Raw genomic sequence first — 27,866 nt, forward strand, 5'->3', positions numbered from 1 at the left:
TTCGCGGGTCCCATTATATGTGGCGACCCGCGATTGGTTCTGTTTTTAATTTTTTTTTTTAAACAGACAAAAATAATAATAATAAAAAATTCTGAAAAGTTTACCTATGATTCCGAGCCACCGAGAACACCATTGAAGTTGCTCTAAGTTTTTTTTAAAAAAAACCTTGATATCTTACTCATAAATTTATAAAGCCAATATACAAGTGCTCTAAATATTTTGCTCTTAACAACAAAAAAGGAAAAAAAATCATTTAGAGCACAAGATAAAATATGAACTTGCCAAAAGCTTGTTAACGTTTCTTTACATAATTGATTATACATTCCATATTCCCAATAAATAACAATTTCTACTTTTCATTTTTTTGGTTCTCTTTTTGTGTACTGTATATACCCAATAGATAACAATTTATATTTTCCATTTTACTATATTCTTTGATATACATATACTGTATGTTCTTTCTCCCTCTCCAGTCTCCTTCACACAAAACAAAATCTATCATGGCTGAAGCTGAGAAGAAGACTGCAACGGAGATGGAGAGGAAACTGAAGAAAGAAGAGAAGGCTAAAGAGAAAGAGATGAAGAGGCAAAAGGCTTCTGAGAAAGCAAAGCTCGCCCAAGTGAAGTCGGCAAAACCCAAACCAGTAACCGACAAGAAGATCAACAAAGACGAAGAGACTCCTTCAGACACTCCTCCTGGTGAGAAGAAAAGGCTGTCTTCACAGATGGCCAAGCAGTACAACCCTTCTGCTGTAGAGACATCGTAAGTCTTCTCCCTAAAACCTTTTTTTTTTCCTAGAACCCTAATTATACCCACCAGTTTATTAGATGATTTGTAATAACTTTGTTCCTTCTCCGTTCAACAGATGGTATGAATGGTGGGAGAGATCCGAGTTCTTCAAAGCCGACACAAAGAGCACCAAACCAAAGTTTGTGATTCTTCTTCCTCCTCCCAACGTTACAGGAGTCTTACACATCGGTCACGCTCTAACATGTGCGGTCCAAGACACACTCATCCGTTATAAAAGAATGTCTGGCTACAACGCACTGTGGCTTCCTGGTTTCGACCACGCAGGCATCGCTACACAAGACGTGGTCGACAAGGATCTAATGCGTAAGACAGGGAAGACCAGCCGCGACATTGGTCGCGAGGAGTTCTTGAAAAAAGCCTGGAAGTGGACACACAAGTACAGCGGCACGATAAAGACACAGCTGAGGCGTTTGGGGTCGTCTCTTGACTGGTCTCGCGAATGTTTCACTATGGACGAGGAGAGATCAAAGGCTGTGGTTGAAGCCTTTGTGAGGCTGCACAAGGAAGGTGTTATCTACAGAGGTGATCACCTTGTTAACTGGGACTGTTTCTCAAGAACAGCTAGGTCCGAAGAAGAGATTGATCATGTTGAGATCAAAGGGAGAACGTTAAGGAACGTTCCTGGCTATGAGAAGCCTGTAGAGTTTGGTTTGATGACTTCATTCGCTTATCCTCTCGAGGACGGATCAGGAGAAGTTGTTGTTGCAACTACTAGAATGGAGACGATGCTCGGCGATACCGCCATTGCTGTTCATCCTGATGATGCAAGATACAAGCATCTTCATACAAAGTTTGTTGTGCATCCATTCAATAAAAGGAAGCTACCGATCGTCTGCGATGCAGACCTCGTTGATCCGGAGCTTGGTACTGGCTGTGTTAAGATCACTCCAGCGCATGAACAAAAGGACTACGAGCTTGGGAAGCTCCACCATCTAGAGGCTGTAAACATATTCACCAATGATGGTAAGATCAATAAGAACGGTGGGTCTGAATTCGAAGGAATGCAACGGTATGTGGCTCGTGAAGCTGTTGTGGAAGCTCTGCGTAGGAAAGGACTGTTGAGAGGTGTGGAAGATAAGGACATGAGGATTGGTATTTTCTCAAGGAGTAATGATGTTGTTGAGCCTATGTTGAAGCCTCAGTGGTATGTGAGATGCAGCACAATGGGTAAGGAGGCGCTTGACGCTGCTGGTGACGGTAAGCTCGAGATTATACCAAAGCAGTACTCAGCAGATTGGAGGAGATGGTTAGAGAACGTGCATGACTGGTGCATCTCTAGGCAGATTCTATGGGGTCATAGGATCCCTGCTTGGTACGCAACTCTAGAACAAGACCAGCTTAAGAAGTTTGGTACTTATATAGACCATTGGGTTGTTGCTAGAAACGAGGAAGAAGCTAGAGAAGAGGCTGAAGTTAAATTTGCTGGGAAGAAGCTGTTGGATCTCTCTCAAGATCCTGATGTGCTTGATACATGGTTCTCTTCAGGGCTGTTTCCTTTATCTGCTTTCGGATGGCCAGACCAGACAGAAGAACTCAAAGCTTTCTATCCAGGTTCTGTTCTTGAGACAGGGCTTGACATTCTTTTCTTCTGGGTGGCTCGCATGGTTATGTTGTCTATGAAACTGAGTGATGGGGTTGTTCCTTTTAGTAAAGTTTATCTGCATCCTATGGTACGTGATGCACATGGACGCAAGATGTCAAAGTCTCTTGGAAATGGTATTGATCCGCTTGAAGTTATCAATGGTGAGTCTCTTGCTGCTCTTCAGACTAGGTTAGAGAAAGGTAACTTGGATTCCAAGGAGCTCGTTGTTGCCAAGGAAGGGCAAGTGAAGGATTTTCCTAATGGTATCCCTGAGTGTGGCGCTGATGCTCTTCGGTTTGCTTTGGTTTCTTACACTGCTCAGTCTTATAACATAAACATGGATGTTCAAAGAGTTGTTTGTTATCGCCAGTGGTGTAATAAGCTGTGGAATGCTGTTAGGTTTGCAATGATGAAGCTTGGAGATGATTATAAACCTCCTGTGAAAACTATGTGCCCTGAAACCATGCCTTTTAGTTGTAGATGGATTCTTTCCGTGTTGAACAAGGCAGTGATAAAGACTGTGGATTCATTGAATGGTTTTGAGTTAGCTGATGCAGCCAATACTGTTTACTCTTGGTGGCAGTATCAGTTTTGTGATGTGTTTATTGAAGCAATCAAGCCTTGTTTCTCTGGTGAAAACTCAGACAGGACACATGCGCAAGATACTCTATGGGTGTGTCTCGAGACTGGCTTGAGAATGCTGCATCCGTTTATGCCTTTTGTTACGGAAGAGCTGTGGCAAAGGTTGCCTTCACCGAAGGGTTGTGAACGGGAGGCTTCTATCATGATATGTGAGTATCCGTCTCCCATAGAGAAGTGGACAGACGAGAAGGTGGAAGCTGAAATGGAAATGGTTATGGCGACTGTGAAGACTATTAGGGCACTGAGAGCTGCTGAGTCTATGGAGAGACAGAGGAATGAGAAGTTACATGCGTTTGCTCTCTGTGGAAATATAACAACTCTGGAGATTGTGCAGTCTCATGAGCTGGAGATCAGAACTCTTGCAAGTCTCTCATCTTTTGAGGTTGTGTTGAAGGGAGAAGACAGATCATCTCAAGCTGGATCAGCTGTTGTTGAGACGGTGAACGAGAACCTCAAAGTGTATCTCAAAGTGGATGGAGCAGCTATAGACCCAGAAGCTGAACGTGAGAAAATGAGAAAGAAGACTGAAGAGATACAAAACCAAAAGGAGAAGTTGGAGAAGAGTATGGGTGTGAGTTGGTATGAAGAGAAGGTTCCTGCACACATTAAGGAAGAGAATGCAAGGAAGCTTGAGAAGCTTCTTCAAGAGTTGGACCTATTTCAGGAGAGTTAATCATCTTCTAGTCTTATAGACTTTTATTTTTCCTTTATAGGCCTTATCAAGGAACTTATAGTCATGACTTTATTGTGAGAAGATTCTGACTTTTTAAATGAAATTAAAATATTATAATGCAGATGATCAAACTTGATACCTCCTCCAAGAATTCAACCTATGTACTTTCGTTTATAGTCTAATGTAATAATAAGCAAAGTTAACACAGAACAATAGGTATGTGTTTGTTGTCTAATCAAACTTCTGATCTTATAATACCAAATATAAAAATAGTTGATAAAATATTATCTTAAAGACCAAAGACGCAACAAGTTAAAATGAGGCTTTGATCAGAGATGAACCTGGTCGACCTTAAACCCAATTCAAGTTTAAATCATGAGGCTTAATTTACGGTATAAGTGGTATTGGGAAGACTACACTTGCAAAACGTTTCTATAACAAGATCATCGAAAACTTCGAGGAACAACGACTTTTCATCTCAAACATTAGAGAAAAGTCATCAGGACAAGATGGCTTAGTCAACCTACAAAAAACTTTCATTACTGAACTGTTCCGTCCGGCTCCTGAGATAGAAGATGTTAATGAGAAGATAAGAGAGAAAGTTCATGAGAAGAAGATTCTTGCGGTTTTAGTCGATGTTTGATAGTAATTAGTAAAGACCAGGTTGATGTGCTTGTCAGTGAAAGAAGATGGTATGGTGAAGGAAGTCTTATAGTCATCACTACCAGAGATGAGGAGATTCTTAATAGACTCTCTGTGAACCAAAAAGTATGAGGTCAAGTGCTTGAATGAGGATGTGTGATCAGATTAGAGACATGGGAATGCAGATGGTTGTTGAAGAAAGCGGAGAGTGTCCTGGAATGCGAAGTAGACTATGGGACCGTGGTGAAATCATGACAATGCTGAACAACATGAAGGTTTTTATTCTATCTACTGCAATAACATCATTTGTATTTGACTCCTATGCTCAATTGCTCATGATGTTGTTTTCCTGTCATGGGGATGACAGGAAACATCTTCCATCCGAGGAATTGTACTAGACTTCAAAAAGAAGTTTGTAAGGCAGCCAAGTGCAGATGGCATAAGCTCTGCGTTTAGTTACATGATGAGTATATTTGTAAGATTTACATCAGAGGATGAGAGTTCTGTAATCACCATTTCTGTAGAGCATTTTGTACTGATGAAGAAGTTGAGACTTCTTCAGATTAGTCATGTGGAGCTGCAAGGAAATCTCAACCTTCTTCCAGCTGACCCTGCATGAAAGTGATGTGCAGTGCATTTGATGCTTTCTTTTGGCGCTAGTGGACCAAGTTTAGTTGTCGGTTTAGATTTGGTATACAAAACTCGAACCAGAAATACATGATCTATAATGGTATTTTTTTAACTTTTAAATATCTGTTATTTATCAATGCTATTAAAACAGAATCACAACTTAAACCTAAATTTGATTAACGAATTTAAACATTTATATTAACTATGCTTATTAATATGTCACTTAAAACCTTAATTATTTAACTAACTCAACTAGATATTCTTTTTAAATAAATTAAACATAATTATACAGATTTTTTTTTTGATATTGCAATCTAATAAAATTTTACGAGATCTTCAAAAAAAAATTATACATTTTTGAATAACTATATAAACTTTATAAATATCAAAATAATTAAATAATTCTTTGATTGTTATTAAATAATTATTAGACATTAATATTAATTTAATTTGAAATGTTATACACAATATAAAATTTATGATACTATATATATGGTTATTATTATGTTATATACTAAATTTACTATATCAGATCTACTATATATATATATATATCTTTTTTGTCAACTTTTACTATATATATCTATATATGCCTTTTTGAGAACAATATCTACTATATATGTCCAAAAATCTACTATATATTAACAATCATATTAATTAAAATTTTCTATAAATTTCATAAATTAAATATACTAGGTATATATATATTGAACATGTTGAAATCTTATATATATACTAAAAATCTAAATTAGTTTTTTGAGATTTTATGATTTTAATATTTTTCACTTGTTATATCAGTTTGTCAATTGGTATCAGCTAAATATAAAAGTTTTTTGGATTGCAAAAATAAATGCCAAATACAATTTAATAATTATAACTCATTTCTACAAAGATATTAATTTCAAATGGACTGATTAGATTAATGTTTTCTGTATATAAAGACATCCATACAACTCAAAGATTATTCATGTGCATAGTGCTACAAAGGTGAAGCTTGAACTCATAATTTTTTTTTTTCTAATTCGCTAATTACGTAAAAACTTTTTCACCATTCTATTTTGATCATACCCAGTTAATATCTAGTGTACTATAAGAATGTTAAACAATGAAATTTACATATTTCGCGGAGATATGGTAGTTACATGAATGGTCTCTAAAAATTTTAAAAGTTTTTTTTTCGGCAAGTCTTAAACTGACGAAATATGAGGTATTCATCATTGAGAATCAAGATTTTACCACGTATATAGTTAGATTTGGGTTTGGATTAAATTAAAATGGAACTTAAATTTGATTAGATATATATTGTCATGTTGTCGTTCTCTATTTGGTTCAATCTTCAATGCATGTAAGTTTGAAACTATAGGAATTGTGAATTAAGATCTTTATGCAATTTTTTTTTTCACCCGAAGATGTCAAGTTACTTTCCAGAAAGCTATAATGTGTTTTAGTCTTTGGAGATGTTTTTTTTTTAATTATTCTCTTTGTTTGTAAAATGAAGCTTCGACCAATTTCAAACCATGGATGGAGAGGGAAGTAAACCGAAAGCAAATATTGATGATGCGTATGCATATCTTAGGACTGTGAAGGATAAATTTCATAACGATCATGACAAATATGACAAATTTCTTGCTATTATGAATAATTTTGAAGCTCGGAGGTATGTATATTCATAGTTTCTGCAAAAAAATTTAACCCTTGATGGGGTAACACTATAATTTTATTAAAACTAATTAGTTACAAATACAATCCTTATTTGTAGGATTGATAAGGCTCATTGCATAATAGAGGTGAGGGAACTATTTAAAGGACATCAAGACTTGATATCGGGTTTCAATAAATTCTTGCCAGAGTCGTTGGAGATCTCTTGTGGCCCAACTTAGATAGAGGGTTTTCCTATCCATCATTTTCATTTCCGATCTGAACCGACTTCGGTTTTTTTTTTTTTTTTTTTTTTTTTTGGCTCAACAACAACATTTCATTTCACCAATTCTTAGTACAAAGCTTATGACCACACAAGATTTCTACCACATATACAATGAAGTAGTCTAGTTCCACCCTGATTCACTACTTAGAACCAACGCAACCTAATATCCTTCATTGTATTTTTCAACCACAGTGGGATGAAATCACTCCACGACCCGAAGCAATCCACCCCTTCAACCACCTAAAATTCAACCTCATGGTACAGCAATGTTTACTAACACAACCGAAACTAAGAACAACCCCCGAACCAATTAAAAACAAACTAAATGATCCTAAAGCTTGGCTTCAAAGTACATGGTCACTTAGCTTCTTCACCATAGGTGCATTATCGAGGGAGTCTCATCCTGCTGGTCTTCAATCACTGTGACCCTCAGCCTAAAACGGACACGAGATCCGAATGAAAGTCGGGTTTCAGCTACAAAAGGGCGGGTTGGTGTACCTAATACGAGCTTTTAGAGAATCGGTGCCATCCATTGGTTGTAGCTTTCTGCTCTGGGGAATAGAAACCACCACCACGAAACGCCGCTAATGTAATCTCATGTTGTGTACCTTGTCCGCGTGAGTCGTGATTCGTGTGATCTCCGAGAACCGGTACTTATACCTGGAGATCCTTCTCTGTCAGCTCACCATCACAAACCTTCTCCTTTTATCTCACCGTCGTGAGGGACCATAGATCCACGGTGGAGGAGACGTCTCCCGAGGCCACGCGCCGTCGCTGAACCGGAGTCACCGGAGATCTAGAAAGGGGAAAATCAGATCTGGTTTCTCCGTAAGCCCTAAAAGCCGACTCCTTTCCACACCACCGTCAAGTTGGTCTCGCCGCTACTCCAGAAACCGGATCTCACCACCGTTTGTCTCAAGAAGAAAACTTAAGGTGGATTTGCCGAGCCAGAGCATCGAGCATCTCGACCAGCGTCAAGTGGGGGGAAGGGAGCAAAAGAAAAAAAGAAAAAAAAGGGGAAAGAGGGGTCTCTGGCTCCGGAATAAACCGGGCCGGAGTTAGGGTTCGTCGTTAGAGAGAAGCGAGAGCTTTTGTTTTTAGAGAGAGGCGAATCTCGAAACAAAAAAACTGTTGACTCCGAATATATTCTGGATTTGTTCTAAGTTGAATCTGTTCTTTCTTCATAAAGGAATATATTCTGGATTTAACCATTAAGGCTTAATAAAAATAAGGTTTCAAGATCTTTAATGTATCCAACTTCTTATTTATCATTCATGTTAACTCTTCAATCTAAATGATATTTCAAATCTTAAGAGAATTCAACAATTTATAGTATTATCATGTTGATAAAGTACATCGAGTATTCAGAATGAAGTTGAGGTCAACGTTTGATTTGATTTGGGTCATGTTCGTCTGTACATCTAGAAGATGCATCCAGATGGTCCATCTAGTTGTCTTATCCAGATGCTTCATCTGAGTGTTGTTCATTTTTTCATTTCGTCCATGAATCATCTGAATGCAGTTATGTTCGTTTTTTAACTTGCATCTGCATCCATGTGAACTTGTTAATAAAATAATTAAAATATATTTTTTTATGTTTTGGTGGGAAAATAGCACTTTTACGGTTTTGGCGGAAAATACGCTTTTATGGGTTTGGCGGAAAATACGTTTTTGCGGTTTTGGCAGAAAAAAGTACGTTTTTCCGGTTTTGGCGAGAAAGTGTGTTTTTCGGTTTTGGCGGGAAAATACATTTTTCGATTTTGGCGGGAAATGCATTTTTTCGTTTTTGCTGGGAAAATGTGTTTTTCGGTTTCGGTGGAAAAATATCATTTTTACGGTTTTGGCGGAAAATACGTTTTTATGGGTTTGGCGGAAATGCGTTTTTCCAGTTTTGGCCGGGAAAATGCATTTTTCCGGTTTTGGCGAGAAAATGCATTTTTCCGTTTTGGCGGGAAAATGTGTTTTCCGGTTTTGACAGGAAAATGCATTTTCCGGTTTCAGCGGGAAATGCGTTTTTCCGGTTTCAGCGGGAAAATGCATTTTTCCGGTTTCTGCGGGAATATGCATTTTTCTAGTTTCAGCGAGAAAATTGTATTTTGCAGTTTTGGCGGGAAAATGTGTTTTTCAGTTTTTACGGAAAATATATTTTTCTGTTCTGGCGGAAAAAATGTATTTGCAAAAAAATAGAATTTACGGTTTGAAAATAATATTTTGATTTTAAAAAGTCATTTTGTCATTTATCATTTTGGACTGAACTAGATGCACCATCAAGACTCACCTTCATTTGGGTGAGAATTTGAGATGAATTTTAAAAAATTCAGCTGGGTGATCCATCTGGATGAAGCATTATAATGCACAAAACGATCATCGATTTGCATCTTCACCCAGATGGATCACCTGGGTGAGCAAACTAACAGCCCCTTGGTTATTGTCTAGTTTCACAACAACAACAAAAAAAAAAATCCTGCTATGCCATTGGAGTAAGATGCTTAAGGAATAAAAATTAAAATATATATGCACTTCAAGAAAACCTAACTTTGAATTATGAGTAAAAGCTTGTTGAGAATTTTGAAAATGAAATAAGAGATTTGGGTCGTGAGTGACAAATAGGTTGAATGAAAAATGATCTCAAACCCGAAAAAACTGCAGTCATAACCTTTCAGTTTTAAGGAACTATATGATCTTTTAAAAATTATAAAGCAGGAAACAGCTTGAGCTTTCTATATCACAACCAAAGAGTACGTAGTATCATAGTATGCTCTCCTACCAAAGAATTGTAAGAATCTTGGACGATGATATCAAAAAGCAACTCAAACTATTCACCAAGACACCAACTTAAACAACAAACAATTAGTAATTCCCCATTTGTTTTAACCAGATAGCGCCAAACTGAGTTCTCCTTGTAAACAGACGCAACATAATTTGTCTCTTTGTTGTCTTGGCGGAAAAAGTTGACTTTTAGTCATGTTTCGTCGAAATGACCATTAAAGGCTTTGACTTTAGAGGAGGAACCCTTCTTACATAACTTCCCCTCACTTCAACCAAAAAAAAAAAAAAAAGTTCCGATCTTTAACAAAAAAATAAAGATTCCAAACCAAATCGGAGGAAGATGGCGTTATCACGACTCTCTCTACGATCCAACCGCTTCCTCCAACCGTCGTCAACCACCGCCGCAGCCCTACCTTCCTCCCTCCGCCGCCACGTCTCCACAGACACAACCCCCATCACAATCGAAACCGCCGTCCCTTTCGAGTCCCACCTCTGCGACGCGCCGTCGCGCTCCGTGGAGACCTCCTCCTCCGAGATCCTCTCCTTCTTCCGCGACATGGCTCGGATGCGCCGCATGGAGATCGCCGCCGACTCGCTCTACAAGTCCAAACTGATCCGCGGGTTCTGCCACCTGTACGACGGGCAGGAGGCTCTGGCCGTGGGGATGGAGGCGGCGATCACGAGGAAGGACGCGATCATCACCTCGTACAGGGACCACTGCACGTTCCTGGGACGCGGAGGGGAGCTGGTGGACGCGTTCTCGGAGCTGATGGGGAGGAAGAGGGGATGCTCCAACGGCAAAGGAGGGTCGATGCATTTTTACAAGAAGGACGCGTGTTTCTACGGCGGCCATGGGATCGTTGGCGCGCAGATTCCGTTGGGGTGTGGTTTGGCTTTCGCTCAGAAGTACTCCAAGGAGGAGTTTGTTACTTTTACTTTGTATGGTGACGGTGCTGCTAATCAGGGGCAGTTGTTTGAGGCTTTGAATATTGCTGCTCTTTGGGATTTGCCTGCCATTCTTGTTTGCGAGAATAACCACTGTGAGTTCTTTTTTTTTTTGTGTTTTTTTGATAAAGTTTGAATCGTTGATTGATTGAGTTTGGTTTGGTGTAGATGGAATGGGGACTGCTACGTGGAGGTCTGCTAAGAGTCCTGCTTATTTTAAGCGTGGAGACTATGTTCCTGGCTTGAAGGTGAGTCTGAATAGTTTAATGTCATGATCTTGAGTGTTAGCAATGTTATTGCATAGTAGACTTCTGATTAAATATGGTACGTGTAGGTATATAACGCTTTGCGCACTAACTGAGTGAGAAAGGACGAACCTTTTATGTGATATTTGAATCTGTTATACGTTTGGATTATGAGAATTAAAATGGTATTGTCTCCAAAATGTCTCCAAAGTCGTTAGCTTTATTGTTCAGTGGGTTCTATAGTTTTAACCAATAGTATTGTATTCTCTGTGTGACTTTAAAGCTATCTAATGACCGTGTTTTTGCTTTGGGTAGGTGGATGGTATGGATGCGCTGGCTGTGAAACAGGCGTGCAAGTTCGCCAAGGAGCATGCGCTCAAGAATGGACCTATTGTAAGTCTGTTCAATGCTTTTATCAAGTTTTAATTCTTGATTCCTTTGTTTCCAGTCTTTGGCTTCTCTGAAATGGAACATAATCAATATGACTCTTTGAGCTTATTTGTTAGCAACGCATCTATTAGCATATATTTGAATATTGTAATCGATTCTGCACCTAGTGATTTGACCCAACAGACCGTTGCTATTAACTTTGCAGGTCCTTGAGATGGACACCTATAGATACCACGGTCACTCTATGTCTGACCCAGGAAGTACCTACCGTACACGTGACGAAGTCTCCGGCGTGAGACAGGTTAGTTCTTTCTTTCTTTTTGTAAAAACACTGCTCCAAAGCGTCAGAAGATTTTAATAATGTAAAAGTTTCATTGGTGGTGTTACCTTTTAGGTGCGTGATCCTATTGAAAGGGTGCGAAAGTTGCTCTTATCTCATGACATAGCTACAGAAAAAGAGCTCAAGGTACTCTTTTTTCTCTACCTTCACATCCTCCACATACAAACATAATCATCATTTCCATATGCAAATGACAATCCTCTCTTGACTTAAAAGGACATGGAGAAAGAGGTGAGGAAAGAAGTGGATGACGCCGTAGCTCAGGCAAAGGTAATATATAATCTTATGGCTCTTTCTACATTTGTCTTTGTTATTCATATATCAAAAGCATTTTATACAAATTTCTTCTCTTTAAACTTGTTACAGGAGAGCCCTGTACCAGAGCCATCTGAGCTATTCACAAACATGTACGTCAAAGACTGCGGAGTTGAGGTACTATCTTTAACCCTGTGGCATTGTAGTTCTTTGCACATAAGATGAATCTAGAGATTTATGCAATTTTGTCCATTGGAATTTGCAGTCATTTGGAGCAGACAGAAAAGAACTCAAAGTCACACTTGCGTAAACCTTGTTCCATAGGAGACGAAGGTTCTCAATAAATGCACTCACAATTTTCGAGTCTTGCTACCAAATCATTTCTGGTTTACATTTTCATTTCAAGTGAAAAGCCATTGCTTTTTGATCAAGCTTTTTTGTCATTTTTAAATACACTTCAACAACATTGTTACTGACACAGAAGCAATAAGCTTTGGATCTTACGAGTCTTTCTCTATGTGTGAGAAAATGATAAGAGAAGCAAGAAGAGAGCAGTTCAGAAAATATCTCATCTTCTTTGTATGTATTTAAAAGGATCGTGACGTGTGAGTTCAAAAATCATCAAGAACCCGTGTGTTTAATACCGTCATGTACAACTACAAATGACACATTTACAGTTAAAATAGATAAAATGGAGAGAAAAACCAACTTCGTCGTCGGTAGCAATAAAGCCTCATGATTCTTATTATCTTTGCTTCTACTACAAGTCCTTTTCTCATTCCCTACTCTCACACACCAAATCCTACTGAACCGGTGAACTCAATGACGCACTCACTCTTTTAGTTTTCTTGTGACTACTAATCACCAATAAGAAACGTTGATTCATTCTCTCTTTTTTTTTCTTTCTTAACCCGGTATTTGTTTCTCCATATATACATAGGTGGTGTGAAATAGAAACCATCATGGATGTTGAATTGTTGTTCCTAACACCACCACGAATCACTAATTCATAAAAGTTTTGATCTGAATTCAAAGAGTAAAGCTCAGAGCAAGGCTAAGGCTGATGTAGAAACATGGAGCACATTAGGTTAATGTCGAAACATCCTCCAGAACTCGTTTGCTGTGTCTTTAAAAACATGGGTTGATCAAGGACTCAATCATTTGTTGTCTTTTGAAGTTTACTAATGTTTAAGAAACTCTAATTTTCATGTAATTATTTTATTTATGCTGTAAGAAACGGTTATGTATACTGATTTGGCCAGCGTGGGACATGCCGTGAAATTGCTCCAACCCATCTCTATTTCTGCCTCTATAATAAAGATCTCTATTTTTTCCTCTATTTATAGAGGAAGAAATAGCATTCCTCTATTTTTTACTTTATATTTTAGAGATTGCTATTTTAGAGGAATACATTGGAGCATATCTCACCTCTATTATAGAGTTCCCCTATTTTAGAGGTGAAAATAGCAAAATACATTGGAGATGGTCTAATAAGCTTCTGGTAATAATTCTAATAAAGTTGTACTTTGGTTGTAGCTAATGTTCTCGTGGAGTTTGAGGTAAACTTACATGTTTAGTTCAAGCTTCAACCATTTTTTTTTGGATCTTGTGAATTAAATCACAGCTTATTGGATTCTTATGAACCATCCTCTACATAGTGATAAGAGCCAAACAAACCATTGCCTTTTTTTGCAGATCCTCGAGATGGAGGATGTTTCGACACTTCAACATTTGTGATTGACACCAAGCAAATATCAATTTTTCTCTAAGAGAAGCAAGAAGAGAGCAGTTAAGAATGTCGACACGTGAAGACAAAATCATCAAGAACCCGTGTTTAAATTAGTTCTCTACAACTACAAATGACACACTAAAATTTTAAAAACAAATAAATGAAAAGAAGAACCTACTTCTTCGTCGGTAGCAATAAAACCATATGAATGCTCATGTCCCTACCACCTAACTTCAATTATTGTTGCTTTTACTACAAGTCCCTTTCTCATCCTCCACATCAACACACCAAACCCTAACGAACCGGTAAACTCAATGACGCACTCAACTCTTTTTTTTTCTTGCATTTTCTTAATATATAATTTGGATTTCTTGTAACTTACTAATCACTATCAAGTAACGTTGATTCATTCTCCCTTTCTTTAATCCGACATTTGGCTTTCTATAGGCCTTTAGGAACCTAACCATACTTAGTTTGACAAGTTTATAGAGTGTTCCAGTGTCTAACAAACAATTCAAGAATATTCCAAACGTATTCGACGAAAATCTTACATCGTGTTCTCTTCTCATACCCTAGAAAAAGTCCGAAGCACATCACATATCATATCACATCACATAGAAAGTGAACATATATAAATTTTCTATATATTATATGGTTACGTCGAGCAAGAGCTGCACTACCCAATGGGAATATTCGCTATAATTGGCTCAGTAGTCGCTACCAGCAACCCCATTTTAAAATACAAACAAGAGAACAAAATTTAATTTAATATCCTAAATGAAATCTTGCCGACAAAAACATTTATCCTTGTAAAAATTCGGATTTATGTCTTTCTTTTTTTCTTCCAGCTAAAATATACATTTTCCCTTTTTTTTAACTACGAATGAATACGCACGAGCGGGTGATACGCATAAAACCGGAATGATAGCCTTTTTTGGTCATGTTTCTATAAATTGTGTAAGATACGTTAAGTTTAAAAATCATTTTTAACTGATTGTGATATGTGAATGTTAGAATCTATAGTTTCCTTGTTTGGTTGTGCAAAATTTAATGCTATTTTCACCTTTTTATAAGGAAATCTTACATGCTTTTTCCTTTAACATTAGTTAGGAACTCTTTTTTTTCTCTAATAGGAACTTTATTCCTTGCTTGGCTGTACAAAATCTCATATTTATAGAAATTTGTAAAGAAAAAGGATATTATCTTATTATTTTCCCAAAAACATTATTGGGAAATATTTTCTGGGGAAACATTATTAGGAATAAAGTTCCTATTGGGGAGTTCCGGCTGTTTTAATGATTAAAGGACTTTCTTCTTTCTCCTGGTCTAGGATTGTTTATGGGTTTAGATGCAGGAGTGTTAGTTTTATCTAGTGATAATTGTAGTTGTTATGTGTTGCCCGTTGTTTGGGTTCTAGATTCTCTTTTGTGAGCTAAGTTTCCGGGGATTGTAATGTGTTTCCGCCGGTTTGGATTCCATCCTTGTATGTTTCTCAGTTTTATAAATTAAATTCAGATGGAAAAAAAATATATATTTTCTGGGGTAGATGGTATTGCTTGCCAGTACGAAACTCGTATATTTTTTTGTAAATAAAATGAAAATTATTCTTTGTTCAACTGGCAAACCAGCATTTATTCACAGACATTTTCTGGTATCTCAATGCCATTTTTTCATAAGAATTATTATTACAAGCAAATATATGTGTGCAGCGCACGTGACAAGTTGTTTACATTCAACTTCTAATCTTTCAATCTCACCCGTCCAAATCGCCACAATGGAGCCCGTTTCACAAAAGCGAATCATCCAGCTGTTTCCCTCGACCTTCATAGCTGGCACTGTCTTAATGGGTCAAGACAAGTTTCCAAAACCAACCTTTCGTTTTCTCTACAGTACACCCTCCCGCAGAGGAACGTATCCAGTCTTATTAAACTCACGGTACTCACCGATATCTTGAAATTAACTTTTTTTAGTATGGGTTAATCAAAGTTTAGGGATTGCCTTTGTAAACTTTCCCTTAACGACTAAGCCATACTGCCTTCTCACGCGCTACTAACGAAGCGTGAGTTTCAGTCTCCTAAACGAGGAAACCAAATCATGAGAATCCAAAGTAGACATCTCATTTATAACCAATCTTTCTTCTTCTTCGACTTCCTCTTTCCTTATCTCTCCATCTCAGTGGAGAGACAAAGGAACATTCTTGAAATCTTTCCTGCACAATGCTAACTCTTTAGCAGATTCAAGAAACAAAGCTCAAATCTTTCTTCACACCCGCTTTGAATCTAAACGTGTTCTTGTTCTTGTTCTGATAATGCGGTCAAACGCCGTCGTTTTAGCGGCGGTCTTGTGTTTGTTTCTTCTACCACCGTTCGCCGTCGGGATACGTACCGGTCCGGGGAGGATCACGACCGTCAACGGCGGAAGAAATGCGTTTAGTAAACTCGGTCCGTTCATGGAAGCTCCGGAATACAGAAACGGCAAGGAGTGCGCTTCTCTAGTAAACAGAGAGAACTTCGTGTCGTCTTCCAACGACCCTTCTCTAGTCCACATCGCAATGACTCTAGACTCCGAGTATCTCCGTGGCTCGATCGCAGCCGTCCATTCCGTTCTCCGCCACGCGTCGTGTCCAGAAAACGTCTTCTTCCACTTCATCGCGGCCGAGTTCGACTCAGCGAGTCCCCGCGTTCTGAGCCAACTCGTCCGGTCGACGTTCCCGTCGCTGAGCTTCAAAGTCTACATCTTTAGGGAGGACACGGTGATCAACCTCATATCGTCGTCGATCAGACAGGCTCTCGAGAACCCGCTGAACTACGCGAGAAACTACCTCGGAGACATACTCGACCGGAGCGTTGACCGAGTCATCTACCTCGACTCGGACGTGATCGTCGTCGACGACATCACCAAGCTTTGGAACACGTCGCTGACCGGGACACGTGTCATCGGGGCTCCGGAGTATTGCCACGCGAACTTCACGCACTACTTCACTTCCAACTTCTGGTCAGACCCGGTTTTACCGGGTCAGATCTCGGGTCGGACGCCTTGCTACTTCAACACGGGGGTGATGGTGATGGACATGGTTAGGTGGAGGGAAGGGAGCTACAGGGAGAAGCTAGAGAAATGGATGCAGCTCCAGAAGAAGATGAGAATCTACGATCTTGGTTCTTTGCCACCGTTCTTGCTCGTGTTCGGAGGGAATGTTGAAGCTATCGATCATAGATGGAACCAGCACGGTCTAGGAGGGGACAACATACGAGGAAGCTGTCGGTCTCTGCACCCTGGTCCGGTGAGTTTGTTGCATTGGAGTGGGAAGGGGAAGCCGTGGGTGAGACTTGATGAGAAGAGGGCTTGTCCGTTGGATCATCTTTGGGAGCCGTATGATCTGTATAAGCATAAGATCGAGAGGGTTAAAGATCAGGCTCTGCTTTGGTTTGCTTCTTTGTCGGAGTTAGCTGATGATTGAAGCTTCTTGTGAGAGGTTAAAAGGAAAGTTACATTGTTTATTTTCATGTTGTGCGTTTTTACAGATACATTTGTTCAGGTGATTCTTTGATTTTCTGGTGTATAAATGGAATTAGAGAGGGAGAGAGTGAGAGATATAGAGGCTGTTGATGAACCCTTCTTTGAGAATTCTTTTTTCTTTTTGGTGCATCTTCTTGTTCCTTAATAAAACTCATCTTCAAGTGCCTTTTGAGATTTTTCATTTTAGACCATTTAGGTTGTGTATAGAGAAGCTTGGGTGATAAGGAATAGATTGGTAATGAATATTCAGTCCTCTACCGCTATGGTAAGAGATGCCTAATCAAACCTATAATCATGTGTGCATGCCATGATCGACCTTAAGATTTATGAGGTTTAAAACAATTATGGATTAAAGTTAGGATCTACACGTACAGTGTATATATTTGGAATGGTTTGTGAAGTAGTTCAAATTTGAAGGCCAATGTGGATGACTGTTTCGTTCGGTTGTCCCTAAACCGGGCTTGAGTGTGTGCATTATGTTTGAAACGGAGAAGAAGAATATGATCAGTGCCTAGGTTTGTGATGACAATATAAATAGGTTTTTAGCAATTGGGAATCTAAATTTTGGTTTTGACTTTTGACATTAATAAACCTGGTGAAGGACGAAGGATCGGTCATATTTGTTTTCGTTATCAAAACCATGATTACAAACATGACACAAACACAGCGTCGTTTAGGGATTACTAATGGGCTGGACTGTGAAAGCCCATATAACGTTTTTTATGTGTCCATAACTATTTCGTTGTAGTTCACCGATGACTCTTTGAGAAGAATGAATATACGTGGGCCTTGCAAGTCACAGGTGTCCCTGAGAAGAGGAGGCGAAACATTGATTGAGTCTTTAATTAAACTATTGATTAAAAGAAGCAAACTCCTGTAACTAAGTAGTACAGCAACTAGTTCAGTGTTCTTATTTTCAAACACTGGTCCCACCGACTCTCGTCTTTTTTTTTTTTTTTTTTTTGAATTATACATGCGTATCCTAACCTTACATAAGTGGTCTAAACTATTTTATATATCAATTTCTTGTCCCTAACTAGGATTGAGCATAAAATCCATAACCTGAAATCCGAACCGAATCCAAACCAAAAAACCTGATCCGTATCCGATATGAAAATATAAAAAATACCTCAATGGATCTTGTAGGGTGTTACAAAACATATCCTAACCCGAACGGATAACCCGAGAATCCAAAAAAATATCCAAAAAAACCAATCCGAATGTCCAAATTAATATACAATATCAATATTTGAAACATAAATATGTACTTCAAATATGCAATTTCATATTTATTTGGATATGATATATAACAATAAATATTTAAAATTTAAATAAATACTTTAAATAATCTATTATATACAAAAAGTATATATTTCTTATGTTTTACTTTTAAATTTTAGATTTTACTTTAGATATATCTGAACGATCCGATATAATCCGAATCCGAATGATATATGGTTATTTCGGGTATATCCGGACCGATCTGAAACCGAGGTGTTATATCCGATTTCGATCCGTATTTATAAATTTACTAGAATGGAACCTAAGAGGTGTTACAAAATATAACTGAAATCCGAAAAAACCCGATCTGAACCCGAACAGGTACCCGTATGCCAATGCATATCCCTAGCGATGCCAAAATGTTAATTACTCATTGGCCGGGACTCGAACCCTGTGGCATCTCTTCTTCTTTTTTTCTACTTCTTGCTTTCCATCTTTCACTTTCTTGTTAAATATGTTTTTAAGTTTTTTTTCTTTTTCAGCTGAGTGATAAAATAATTTAATAATTCATTCTTTGAAATGTCTTTTATTCCTCTTTTGCGTTAAAAGCTTTGATCGGTAGAGCATTAGCATTAGCGTTATGTTCTACATTATCCAATCAACAATTGTTTGAAAAGCATTTACTAAATGTTAATGTTCTCTAAATGTTCTCTAGCCAATGCTCTTATATGAAGTTTTTAGAAGAGTATTTTTGCATTTATAATTTATAATATTAAGGAAAATATATAATTAGTTCATTTATTTTATTTAATAATATCATAAAATTATTTGTATATCCAGAACAAATATAACAATGTGCCAATTTTTAGTGAATGAAGCTAGTTGTTTTATTTATCAATAATGCTCTTTGCAGCTTTCTTACATCTTTGTTCCTTATTTAATTTCTGGCTGGCTACTATATACTAGTCATCGCCACTCTGATGAATGTTATTAACATTTTTCTCATATTGCTCGGAACTTATGATCATGAGAGCTTACGTTTGTTGTTTGGTCCATTCATGTGCTACAGTTGGTTACTTGGTTGAATAATATTTTAAAACCGCCTAGCCTACCATTTACGTTTGTTGTTCGCTGCAATATTGGATGATTTTTGTGTATTAGTAAAATGGTTCTCAATGAATGGCCAAATGTTACATTCTTGCACATTTAATGATAAATTTTAGCGAGTTTTAAAGTTTTAACTTTTCAAACAATGTACATTCTTACACATTTAATGGGTGGTAACCGAATGGTTCTAGAATCAACAATACTAGCAAGACTTTTCTTACTCTACTTTGATCAACTAAGAGAGTTTTTTTTTCGTTTTTAATTGATCATGTTGTCTTAAGGAGTTGTAAATTATTATTCTTTCATTTTAATTTTGGGATATTTTGCTTAAAAACAAAGGAAAACATCGAAACCTATCGAATGCCAAAAATAGTGAAACAAGCAGATGGATTGATGACATGGTGAGGTGAAATTGCCGAAACTATCCTTCCGATATAGCGATCTTTCTGTAACAGAGATTGTAGGCAAGTACAATTAGAATCTTTGGATATCTAGCTATACACAAGACGATTTATAAAATATATTAGAATATATTTGTGAAATATACCTCGTTCAGAGAGAATGAACTGTGATCTCCTGCATGTGTAATCTTCTCCACTCATAATCTGACACATTCGGTGTCCAAGGGAAAAAGAAAATGATCCAGCTAAGAAATTTGAGATAATGTACGAACCTTGGGTAATGAAAAACTTGTACTGTTCAGAAAACATTGGGTGTCTATAAATGGTGGTGTCCAGTCTGATAAGCTCAGAAAAACGGAGAGTTTTCTTTCCTAATGAGTTGTTGTTTAGTCCAATTGACGAAATTAATTGGCTTAAGATGTTTGGTATAATTTTTGGATGGACAGATAAGTTTAAATGCCGTCACCAAAAACAATTAGACTGTTAAAACTAAAATTGAACAAATTAACTGACTTACTAAACATGGTCGACGATTGAGTTTGGCACTTTCCGGGACAAGTATGGAAATTCATATTAGCAAATATGTTTGGAAATATTGGATGGATGGTTAACATGTTTAATTGACGTCTAAAATAAAATTTAGACGTATTGAATGTGTTCGTAAACCGGCTAACCAACCATGAAGTAAAGATAATTATTTCATACTTTGCATGGGCATGTATGATTGTCAACGCAATGTTTAATATTGGAAATATTGGTTAGTGTCAAGTATGGAAATGTATATTAGCAAATATGTTTGGAAAAAATGGATGGATGGTTAACATGTTTAATTGACGTCTAAATAAAATTTAGACGGGTAATACTATTATTGAACTTGTTAGTAAACCGGCTAACCATAAAGTAAAGATAAGTATTTCATACTTTGCATGGGCATGTGTGATTGTCAACGCAATGTATAATATTGGGAATATTGGTTGGATGGTTAACATGTTTAAGTGACGTCTACAATAAACTTTAGACGAGTAATACTAATATTGAACATGTAATATATACCAAAATATGTGTTAAATATTTGTAAGTAATAATATAAAGAGAATCCGCTAAGCATTTGATTTCAATAGCTAGTTAATCATTTAAGAGAAATTTATAGTGTATATGGCTAAAGAAAATTTTACACCTCCACTTGGCAAGAGACATCATATATATAAAATACATAAAGAGTTTGCTGAGCAGTTTGATAGGGCGTTTACATAGATAGAAAGTTAGGAACAACAACAATACTCAGGTGTGTGAAATAGAAATGTAACAGGTCTGATGGGTTAGAGTACTGCCACATCCGACTGAATCCCTTGTCCTCCGTTCAGCCTCTGCATGTGATAAATATTTTATGTAAGATTCACTGAGTTACTCGGTTAAAATAATATTTGGCCGGGTATTGTAGAACTTACATTGACAGTAAATGATGTTGCTTGATTTGCGAATAGGATAGTGTCATGGCGATTGTCAGTTACCATTTTTCTCAGGGCTGTCACGTGGTGTCTGACCTTCAGTGTGTACATCTGACTGAATCCCTTGTCCTCCATTCAGCCCCTGCAAGTGATAAAATATTTTGTGTAAGAGTTAGTGAGATATCCGGTTATAATAATATTTGGCAGGATATTGAGGAACTTACATCGATAGTAAATGAACCAGGCTTTGTGTTTCGTTGTGACTTGTAGCTGCCTGGAGATGATAAATCAACCAAATCGCCATGATAAAGAGGGTTTTTCACCTATCTCAACAAGCTTCCCAAATGGTGAAGCTCTGATGGTGTCTACTTCTTCAGCGTTGAGTATTTGCCTAATGGCATATGGTTTGTGATACAGTGTTATCCTAACTCCAACTGGTTCTTCGCCGACAGTGAAAATCCGATACGGAATGCGAATAGGTGGTGCTGTGTGTTCGTCGTCTTCCATTTGGTGATTGGAGTTGCAGAAACTAGGGTTTGGCACTGGATTGCGATGATATTGAGAAGAGAGAGGTAGAATATTGTGGTCGGACAATGAGATATCTTTTAGATAGGTATTGTAGAAGAGAAAAATATACTAAATCTACTGGGATCTCTTTAGAATTTAGGACTGACAAAATCCAAAGGAAAGTACCTTCGTATCTTCTGTCCAGATTTTGTATTCTCACGACCAAATGAACCAGTATAGGGGTATCAGTGTCTCTTAAAATTAGCAACAGTGACAGAAAGAATATCTCTTGGTAATGTATTAAATAACATATAGATCGTTGGTACACATCTTAATTTCTTTTTAATTTTTATGTAAGAAACATATTTTTATGAATAACATTGATTAATCGGAAGATATAGTAAACATTTGTTTTACCATGTTAAATATATACTAAAATTTTATTTTAAATAAAGGATAAATTCTAAAAATTATTTAAAATATTTAATAAAATGTAATAAACTTCTCAAAATATATAATAAATTTATTCTATATGAGATAGTCAATTTAAAAAAAAAACAATATTCGAAAATAATGAATAAATTTATTCTATAATATTATTTTCACATCAAATTTTCAAAGAAATCGACTAAATTTTGTAAGATTATTAAAATCTTAAAAATAAACTAAAGAATATACTAACATATAACCTCTACACACCAACATTCTTAAGAACCTTAAATATTATAATACATTTTTCTTACAAAAGCTTATAAACACATTCAAGAAATAAGATACAATTATATAGCGCGGACCGACCCTAGTAATTAAAAATATAAAGTTTAGATCTTAATATATACTCCCTGTGGTTCATATTAGATGATGTTTCTATTTGACCACTCTAATTGCATATGCTAAATGCATAACAATAAGCTCATTATGGAATTTGGACTTAAGCCTAAACTGTTTCCTCGCATAATCATATGTCAAAGCGTTCCAAATTCCAAATTATAATGTTTTTGTTTTCCTTTGAATTTGACTGTATTGAATGAGATCCGTAATTATTTTCCTTAGTTACGAGATGATAGAGAATATCAATAGTCGATAATCATTTACGCAAGACTCAATAGTCGATAATCATTTACTATAAATTCATCACTCATGCAAGGTTTTGAACCTCACTCGAAATAAGAAAAGCTCATTTGAAGTGTTATTACTATTGAAAATGTTTGGATTCGGATGCTTCATGATGTTCGTCTCGTGTGTGGTGATGATAGTGCAGGCTGCGATAACCATCGCTACTGTCTTAGGATATGTTTAGTGCTTAAGTTGTAATTGATCGGGCTTATAAGTCAGCTCTCACTATGAATTAATAAAAAATAATTTCTTCTTATTTCTTTAATCTCTTTTACTTATTTTTTGTGCTACTAGAGTAAACCCGCCCTACGGGCAGGCGGAAAATTAAATAATTTTTAAAATTTTTGTTTTAAAATGATTATTTTATCCAGGTCATTATTTTTAAAATTGTTTTCTTTCAAGTCAGTTTTGTTACTATTTAGTAGGTTTCTAATACAATTATTGTGATTTTTAATAATATTGTATTATATTTTTATTATGTTAGTATATATATTTTAACTTATTTGTTTCGTATAAATCAACTAATTTCATTTCTTCTATCTTTGTTTGTTGTCAGACTATTTTATATTTTTTTTCTTTGTTCGATTATGTAAAGACATATTTTTATTTTCATATCATTATTAATTTAAATTAACTATAATTTTGTATATTTTATTCATTATATAAACTACTTTCATAATTATATTTTATTGTTTATAAAATTTAAATTAGTTTTTAGTAATATATATGCATCATTAAATTATATATTACTAAAAACTAATTTAAATTTGAAAACTATTGTTTCTTGCATCTAGTGGAGTTTTTTTTTCCATTACTTCATTTCCTTCCAGTGAGCATCAACTTCGACTCTTTCACCATTATATAATAACAATATACTCTTACACAGCTTTGTAAGCAAAGAATTGTATAGTATTGAATTGATAACCACCCGACAACACTCCCCTTTGCACTGTCACCACAGCGATCCGTAGGCCCATCACCGCCAGGAGAACACACAACAAAAGAAAGTCTTCCAAAGGCTGTTTTGGTGTTTAGAAACCGGTCTGAGATTTGCAGCTGAAAAATCTGAGAATCAGAAACCAATAGCTAAGACTGTCTCTTACAACCCAGCGTGAGCAATCACATTCTTCACCTTGCTCTCCTTCAACATCTTCACAACTCTCCAGAAATGGCAGATTAAAACCAATCTCACCTCTCTTAGATAGTTTGCTCTTCAAGCTACAGTCGGAGAATATAACTGGACACAAAAACAGAATTCCATCTACTATATTTTCTGTCCTTTTATGACATTTAGACCTACACAATATCTCTGCCTGAGAACTTTTCGGTATAAACACTGCACCTCCAATATATTTTCCAACACTAAACTCCTCGTGGTTAGAAACTTTTACACAATACTGCAACTCAACTCGGCAATGATGGCTTCTGTGAAATATGGAGCTGGAACATGACTGTGCTACAACCTGCTTTCCTCTTGCTCCTTTCAGAATAATAAGAGCAGGAACGTGATGGCATTGATGCTTGGTTTGAGCCAGACTTACCATTAATAAGACGGTCATAGTTTTCGTCTGTCCAAAGAAGTGTACACAAAACATTTTTTGAAAGTGGCAGTGTATTATAAGTTTGTCTTTGAAGAGATTGTTCAATAAATTTGTGGATAGCTTGGCTGTGTGTGATTCACAAATATATTTAACAAATAGAACTTGATTCCTGGATGATAAATAGTCGTTGGACTGAACTTGATTAGTGGAGTGAATAGAAAATGATGGAAATAAGATTAGTGCATAGAATGTGTTCCGTTAACACTATTTTGCAAGTTGAAGTGATCAAAGCAAATAGAACTTTACCCCTAAGTAACAAACCAAATGGGAGACCAATCTTACAATCTAGAAGAGCTTTTGACACCTCGTCACATGTTACATTCGGTGCTCTTAAGAAGATTGCAATGTTCAGGTATTTCTTGGATCAGCCACCATGTTATAATTCTTGGCCAAAGGCATCATTGACGTTCAGACAGGTTCCTTTGGAGCAGAACTTTCTGAATTCCAACCAAGCAGACGCTCCATCCAACCAAGCTGAGTACATTCCAGCAGCTGAGAGGGACGGTGATGGTATCCTCAGACATGATTAAGATTTAACAATAACTATGGAAGCTCTGTATGTTGAGAGAAAGCCTGCATAATAATTTGATTGTCAATAACATGCGTTTGAATGTGTGGAGAGGCTGACGTCACCACACCGACAATAAGAAAGCATGTTACCACGGCGCAGATGTCGTCCCAAAGAGATGAAGATGAAGTGAGTCGGTGTTGCCATTTAAACGGTGCCGACGAATTGAACTTCCGCAACGCCACCGGCGAGTAAACCAAACACTACGAAAGCTCTTCCCACAGGTTCGCGGGCGCTAATGGAGTAATTGTCTTGAACCGTCAATCAATTTCTTCAAAGAAAAGTAAGAACTCTCATCCTCATCTCAACTCATCTCCTCACACAGAATCTTTGCCATAGCCTTCCGAAAATCCCCGCTTCACAGTGAACGACTGTTGCAAAGATCTTCCATCACCATGTGGCTTGTGTTGAGCCAACTGTAGATAAGACAAAAAAAATTATCAAAAGCGATCCGAAATGTTTATCTAACGATCTTGGGGAGAGGAAATAGAAAGACAAAGAACCAAACAAAACCTAGAGTTTGATAAACATCAAACAAAAGCTACTACCTTGAAGTTTTATTAGAATTTGCGAGGATGATGTTCAAGGGAAGGATGCTAACCTTTATATTGTGTAGATTACACCGCCTCACAGAGAGTAAACTCGCATTCAACGTCAGATCGTGCCTCATTTCGGTCTTTGGAGTTAAGAAGGTCATAAAGGCTATGGATCTGTAACTTGGAGCGTTTCATCTAATTAGGAGAGTAACCAGAACGACGCCATCGAAGATCAACAAAGAGATACCTCGAAACTCCCATCATTTTTGTTTGGGAACTGTTTTGGTGTCGATGAAGAAGAAGAGCAGAAACCCTAATCGGCTTGCATCTCTCATGATTTTGAAATGGGCCTATTATTATTGAGATCCAATATGTATCAAAACCGTAATTGAAAACACCAGCCCACATCAAGCTTTAATGAAACGCAGAGTATAACATGAGCACGAACACGTGTCGCATTGTTAGAATTCGATTTAGTGACGTGGCAAGCTGAGAAGAAGAGAATAGTCTTCTTTATTCTTCAAAGAAAAGTAAGAACTCTCATCCTCATCTCAACTCATCTCCTCACACAGAATCTTTGCCATAGCCTTCCGAAAATCCCCGCTTCACAGTGAACGACTGTTGCAAAGATCTTCCATCACCATGTGGCTTGTGTTGAGCCAACTGTAGATAAGACAAAAAAAATTATCAAAAGCGATCCGAAATGTTTATCTAACGATCTTGGGGAGAGGAAATAGAAAGACAAAGAACCAAACAAAACCTAGAGTTTGATAAACATCAAACAAAAGCTACTACCTTGAAGTTTTATTAGAATTTGCGAGGATGATGTTCAAGGGAAGGATGCTAACCTTTATATTGTGTAGATTACACCGCCTCACAGAGAGTAAACTCGCATTCAACGTCAGATCGTGCCTCATTTCGGTCTTTGGAGTTAAGAAGGTCATAAAGGCTATGGATCTGTAACTTGGAGCGTTTCATCTAATTAGGAGAGTAACCAGAACGACGCCATCGAAGATCAACAAAGAGATACCTCGAAACTCCCATCATTTTTGTTTGGGAACTGTTTTGGTGTCGATGAAGAAGAAGAGCAGAAACCCTAATCGGCTTGCATCTCTCATGATTTTGAAATGGGCCTATTATTATTGAGATCCAATATGTATCAAAACCGTAATTGAAAACACCAGCCCACATCAAGCTTTAATGAAACGCAGAGTATAACATGAGCACGAACACGTGTCGCATTGTTAGAATTCGATTTAGTGACGTGGCAAGCTGAGAAGAAGAGAATAGTCTTCTTTATTCTTCAAAGAAAAGTAAGAACTCTCATCCTCATCTCAACTCATCTCCTCACACAGAATCTTTGCCATAGCCTTCCGAAAATCCCCGCTTCACAGTGAACGACTGTTGCAAAGATCTTCCATCACCATGTGGCTTGTGTTGAGCCAACTGTAGATAAGACAAAAAAAATTATCAAAAGCGATCCGAAATGTTTATCTAACGATCTTGGGGAGAGGAAATAGAAAGACAAAGAACCAAACAAAACCTAGAGTTTGATAAACATCAAACAAAAGCTACTACCTTGAAGTTTTATTAGAATTTGCGAGGATGATGTTCAAGGGAAGGATGCTAACCTTTATATTGTGTAGATTACACCGCCTCACAGAGAGTAAACTCGCATTCAACGTCAGATCGTGCCTCATTTCGGTCTTTGGAGTTAAGAAGGTCATAAAGGCTATGGATCTGTAACTTGGAGCGTTTCATCTAATTAGGAGAGTAACCAGAACGACGCCATCGAAGATCAACAAAGAGATACCTCGAAACTCCCATCATTTTTGTTTGGGAACTGTTTTGGTGTCGATGAAGAAGAAGAGCAGAAACCCTAATCGGCTTGCATCTCTCATGATTTTGAAATGGGCCTATTATTATTGAGATCCAATATGTATCAAAACCGTAATTGAAAACACCAGCCCACATCAAGCTTTAATGAAACGCAGAGTATAACATGAGCACGAACACGTGTCGCATTGTTAGAATTCGATTTAGTGACGTGGCAAGCTGAGAAGAAGAGAATAGTCTTCTTTATAGTATTAGATGTACACATGACTCTATATTCCGGAATTGTTTACGTTCGAATTTTCCTGTTACACGTTCCTTTCTATAGTTGTTAGTTTCTCTGTTATTTGCACGTAGTCAATGTTGATATATCTATCTTATTAAAACTCAAGTACAAAATTGGAGTGTTTGGAAACTTGAATAAGACTTTTAAAA

General features: G+C 37.1%; 4 protein-coding genes and 1 long non-coding RNA gene across 7 annotated transcripts; 4 read left to right on the plus strand and 1 right to left on the minus strand.

The window, feature by feature from the left end:
* Window positions 1-27: 27 nt before the first annotated feature.
* On the plus strand, window positions 28-5,368 carry LOC103829823 (valine--tRNA ligase, mitochondrial 1). The gene is made up of 2 exons (XM_009105519.3): window positions 28-763; window positions 867-5,368. The coding sequence occupies exons 1-2, from the start codon at window positions 453-455 to the stop codon at window positions 3,706-3,708; spliced, it is 3,153 nt and encodes a 1,050-aa protein (XP_009103767.2). The 5' UTR covers window positions 28-452; the 3' UTR covers window positions 3,709-5,368.
* A 505-nt stretch (window positions 5,369-5,873) lies between these two features.
* LOC103829226 (paired amphipathic helix protein Sin3-like 3) lies at window positions 5,874-6,993 on the plus strand. Its single transcript, XM_009104883.3, has 3 exons — window positions 5,874-5,967; window positions 6,479-6,637; window positions 6,740-6,993. Exons 1-3 carry the CDS (start codon window positions 5,903-5,905, stop codon window positions 6,858-6,860), a joined length of 345 nt encoding a protein of 114 aa, XP_009103131.2. The 5' UTR covers window positions 5,874-5,902; the 3' UTR covers window positions 6,861-6,993.
* Window positions 6,994-9,775: 2,782 nt separating this feature from the next.
* On the plus strand, window positions 9,776-12,489 carry LOC103829227 (pyruvate dehydrogenase E1 component subunit alpha-2, mitochondrial). Its single transcript, XM_009104884.3, has 8 exons — window positions 9,776-10,713; window positions 10,787-10,866; window positions 11,179-11,256; window positions 11,459-11,554; window positions 11,648-11,719; window positions 11,810-11,863; window positions 11,960-12,025; window positions 12,114-12,489. The coding sequence occupies exons 1-8, from the start codon at window positions 10,014-10,016 to the stop codon at window positions 12,156-12,158; spliced, it is 1,191 nt and encodes a 396-aa protein (XP_009103132.1). The 5' UTR covers window positions 9,776-10,013; the 3' UTR covers window positions 12,159-12,489.
* A 3,058-nt stretch (window positions 12,490-15,547) lies between these two features.
* LOC103829229 (probable galacturonosyltransferase-like 8) lies at window positions 15,548-17,260 on the plus strand. The gene has a single exon (XM_009104885.3). The coding sequence runs from the start codon at window positions 15,886-15,888 to the stop codon at window positions 17,032-17,034; it is 1,149 nt and encodes a 382-aa protein (XP_009103133.1). The 5' UTR covers window positions 15,548-15,885; the 3' UTR covers window positions 17,035-17,260.
* A 7,385-nt stretch (window positions 17,261-24,645) lies between these two features.
* Window positions 24,646-27,861, minus strand: LOC117126594. 3 transcript variants are annotated; one of them, XR_004449262.1, is made up of 5 exons: window positions 27,230-27,861; window positions 26,447-27,044; window positions 25,664-26,261; window positions 25,137-25,478; window positions 24,646-25,067 (listed from the first exon to the last, which is right to left on the minus strand). It is a non-coding gene; the product is annotated as an uncharacterized LOC117126594 (long non-coding RNA). The 3 variants fall into 3 exon arrangements; XR_004449261.1 differs by having other exon boundaries at window positions 25,155-25,478; window positions 27,230-27,851; XR_004449263.1 differs by lacking the exon at window positions 24,646-25,067 and having other exon boundaries at window positions 25,074-25,478; window positions 27,177-27,244.
* Window positions 27,862-27,866: the final 5 nt, after the last annotated feature.

Source organism: Brassica rapa, chromosome A07 (genome assembly GCF_000309985.2).
Source record: "Brassica rapa cultivar Chiifu-401-42 chromosome A07, CAAS_Brap_v3.01, whole genome shotgun sequence".
NCBI classification, from domain to species: Eukaryota; Viridiplantae; Streptophyta; class Magnoliopsida; order Brassicales; family Brassicaceae; genus Brassica; species Brassica rapa.